This window comes from Oryzias melastigma, linkage group LG6, assembly GCF_002922805.2.
Source record: "Oryzias melastigma strain HK-1 linkage group LG6, ASM292280v2, whole genome shotgun sequence".
In the NCBI taxonomy this organism is placed as follows: Eukaryota; Metazoa; Chordata; class Actinopteri; order Beloniformes; family Adrianichthyidae; genus Oryzias; species Oryzias melastigma.
Genome location: NC_050517.1, coordinates 22,737,557 through 22,740,744, shown reverse-complemented (window position 1 = coordinate 22,740,744; position 3,188 = coordinate 22,737,557). Strand labels below are relative to the sequence as shown.

The window sequence follows — 3,188 nt, the reverse complement described above, 5'->3', positions numbered from 1 at the left end:
AAAGATTTATGATGAATGACATGCCCTGGAATGTAGCCCTTCTGCGCAAATGTAATCCAATTACATTGTGGTTTTATCACCACTTCTTGGGGAAATGTTGAGTTGATTATTTTTCTCGACATTGCACTTCAGAGCACATTCCAGTGACATGCTGCATTAACTGTCCTCCTTGTTACTAGCTGGCTGCTACACTTTAGTTCTTGGCAAACATGCCTCACGAGCTCAGATTTTTCTCTTCACCAGACAATGAAATGTCATGTAAGTCCACTTCACCCAACTTTCAAGTTTGACTTTGCCGGCAGTCCTTGTCTTTGACTGACAGAAAAGCAAGCGATACAACTCCTTCAGAGAGTGACGCTTGACAGTCTGATTTGACAGGCCTCTTTAGACCAAATATACTCCGTGTTTCTGCCTCTGCACCAACCTGACATGATAGGAAATGGCAACAAAAATATGGCTTCACATTTAGAAATCGATATTGATTTCACAGTGAAAAAAAAAATGGAGGACAGTCAAAAACTTCAATTCTTTCACAGTTTTTGATTATAGATTTGACATCTTTTAATGTAAATACATATATTGTAACTTTCAGGAAACAAAAAACTTTTACAGCTTTCAATGAATCAATCTTTTCACCCACCGATTGATCAATCACTCTATTTATGGAGCACCTTTGATCAACATGCTGTAAAACACAAGGTGGTTGACATAAAAGACACATACAAACATTAGTTAGAACAATAAAAAGTCATAAATAAATTAGATTAAAAGCAACAACAATAAAAAACAAATACAAACTAGAAGGAAATACTGTGGCGAATAAAACAGTAAAAGCCATAAACCACATAAAAGTACAAAATAAATTAAATAAGATGATTAAATTAATTATTTTAATGCTAAGTTTTAATAAAGAATCTTTGATTTAATTATTAAAATCTACACAGATGCAGAAACTCTCAGATCCTCAGGAAAATTGTCCACAATAATTGACGTGTTTAATGATGACAAAAATCTCTTCAATTTAATTAGCCAGTCAATTAATTGACAAGAAGAAAGGAGATCGTCTATACGAGAAGAAACAACAAACCGTTTTGAGTTAGCAAGAATAAAAAAACAAACAACTTTCCTATTCTTGATATTTTTCAAATTTATTTGAATTTATTTGTGGTAATAGTTAAAAAAGCTGGTTAAATTAGTAATCACTTGTCTATTTCAGGAGTCTGTAACCTAAAGAGAACCACAAAGTTTATTGTTTAAAAATGCACAATATTTTTTTTTTCAATTAAGCATTTATTTATAAATTTAGTTTTAAATATTACAATGAAGAAATCACAACAGTGAATATATGTTTCTCTACAGTTGTAGCTTATTTCACTTTTGACAGCAGCACACACTAATTCCTTTCAAAATAAAATCCACCCTGTGTCAAAAAAACATTTTAGTAGAAACAATTTATTTCACAAAAAAACATTTAAAATAACTTGAGCTTTTTATTGAAAACACACAAATCATTTTAAATCACATTTGTTTAAAACGTTCATCACTTTAGTGTAATTTACTAAAATAAAAAAGATTTTAGAGACTTTTAATTAACTATAACTTAAAAATACAAATTTAAAGAACATTTCTGCAGAATCTTTGACAGTAAATTATTTTTTTTGCTTAGTTGCTTGTTATGTTAAAAATCTAAAGAGAAATAACAAAACTTAACTTATTTCTTATTTTTTCAATCATTTACATTTTCATTAAAGCTAAAGAGCCACAGGTTGCAGATCCATCAAGAATTTTCACAAAAAACTTATTATGTAAAATAATTGGCCATATAAATCAGGATGCCTCCAGGTTCTAAAGCAAATTTAAAAAATAAAACACAATGAATGAAAAAATGATTTGTTTTCTCAATATAAAGTGATCTGACAAATTAAAAACAAACTAAAAACAGATAAAATACCTTTAAAAAAATTACCCTTTTAGCCATTTTGATCAAATTCATAATTATGTTATTTACACAGTAATCTAGATATTAATGAGAAATAACAAATCACACAAGTGCATTAAGGCCAATTATGACAAAATTTCAAAATCCATGAAAAAATCTTCTAAAACAAGTTAAAATAAGAAAAAAATAAATAATCTCAGTAAGGTTTACTTTGATAATTCATGGATGAGTTACGTACCGAGGGTTTTCAGGGCTGGCTGAATGCGTAGATCAATTTTTGGTTCAACTCCAGCCTGAAAATTAAAACAAAAAACAAAACTTTAAAAGCAAATAAGCGGATATTGTAAATACCTCCTTTAAATCCAAACTGTCTGTCTTTACTTTTCTGGAATGTTTATGACTATTTTTAGCGTAGTAAACTGTTTTTAGCTGTGATCAATATAGTTATTTTCATTGAATAATTATGTGGTTTCTTTGTAACGTTGAAAATAACGCAATATTCCCAATTCAAATCAGATATTTCGCATTTTTAAAAATAATGCACCTCTTTCCAGAAAGGTTTGGCGATGTTTGTGAATTCTTCACTGATGTCACACGCCACCACGCTGTCCTCGGGCAGGGCCAGCGCCACGTTCAGAGTGTTGTAGCCCGTGTAGGCTCCTGCAAAAGAACAACGGCGTGTGATGGCAGCAGAAACGGCAGAAACAGTAAGATGGGTTTGCAGTGAATGCAATATAATATATTATTATTTACTCATACAGCAACTATGACCTCATTTTCTGCAGAAAGTTGGCAGCAAATCCAGTTTTTAAATCAGCTTTTTACATGCATACATCTTCCTCACTTACCGATCTCTATTGCCTTTGTAACCCTCTCCTCGCTCCTACTGCTTCAAAAGCAGATTATCCACTGGGATGAAGGGCAATCTTTACCTAAGGTTCAGTAAAGGCTTGGGTCAAATTTTACCTATTAAGGTTTATACAATCCACCCCAAATTTACACACATCACACGTTCAAAAAGTGAAAACAACTGTATTACACAACATGAAATTATACCTCAACAATTGCAAAGAAAATTATAATCCAGACATAAAAATATTTCCTGAGTTCTGAATAAAAAAATGGATAAATAAAAACCACTGAGATCTCAGGGAAAAAAGTATGTAACTTGGAGCTCCAATAAAAAACAAAAAAACTTCAAATGAGTTCACTCGGCAGTCCTACCGCCCTGTAACGTCCAGGAATGTAG

General features: G+C 31.5%; 1 protein-coding gene across 3 annotated transcripts in view; it reads right to left on the bottom strand.

Annotated features, from left to right (window-relative positions):
• Window positions 1–598: 598 nt before the first annotated feature.
• LOC112152737 (catechol O-methyltransferase domain-containing protein 1-like) overlaps window positions 599–3,188 on the bottom strand; it is a 4,031-nt gene continuing 1,441 nt past the window's right edge. Inside the window, exons 3-6 of one of the 3 annotated variants that reach the window (XM_024282508.2) lie at window positions 2,788–2,800; window positions 2,484–2,599; window positions 2,178–2,232; window positions 599–685 (exon numbers count right to left, since the gene is read on the bottom strand). In XM_024282508.2, the coding sequence (XP_024138276.1) occupies window positions 678–685; window positions 2,178–2,232; window positions 2,484–2,599; window positions 2,788–2,800 (192 nt within the window). In that variant the 3' untranslated portion in view covers window positions 599–677. Of the gene's footprint in view, window positions 686–705; window positions 1,065–1,760; window positions 1,846–2,177; window positions 2,233–2,483; window positions 2,600–2,787; window positions 2,801–3,188 lie in introns of those variants that run through there. The other 2 variants (XM_024282505.2, XM_024282507.2) reach the window with 2 other exon arrangements.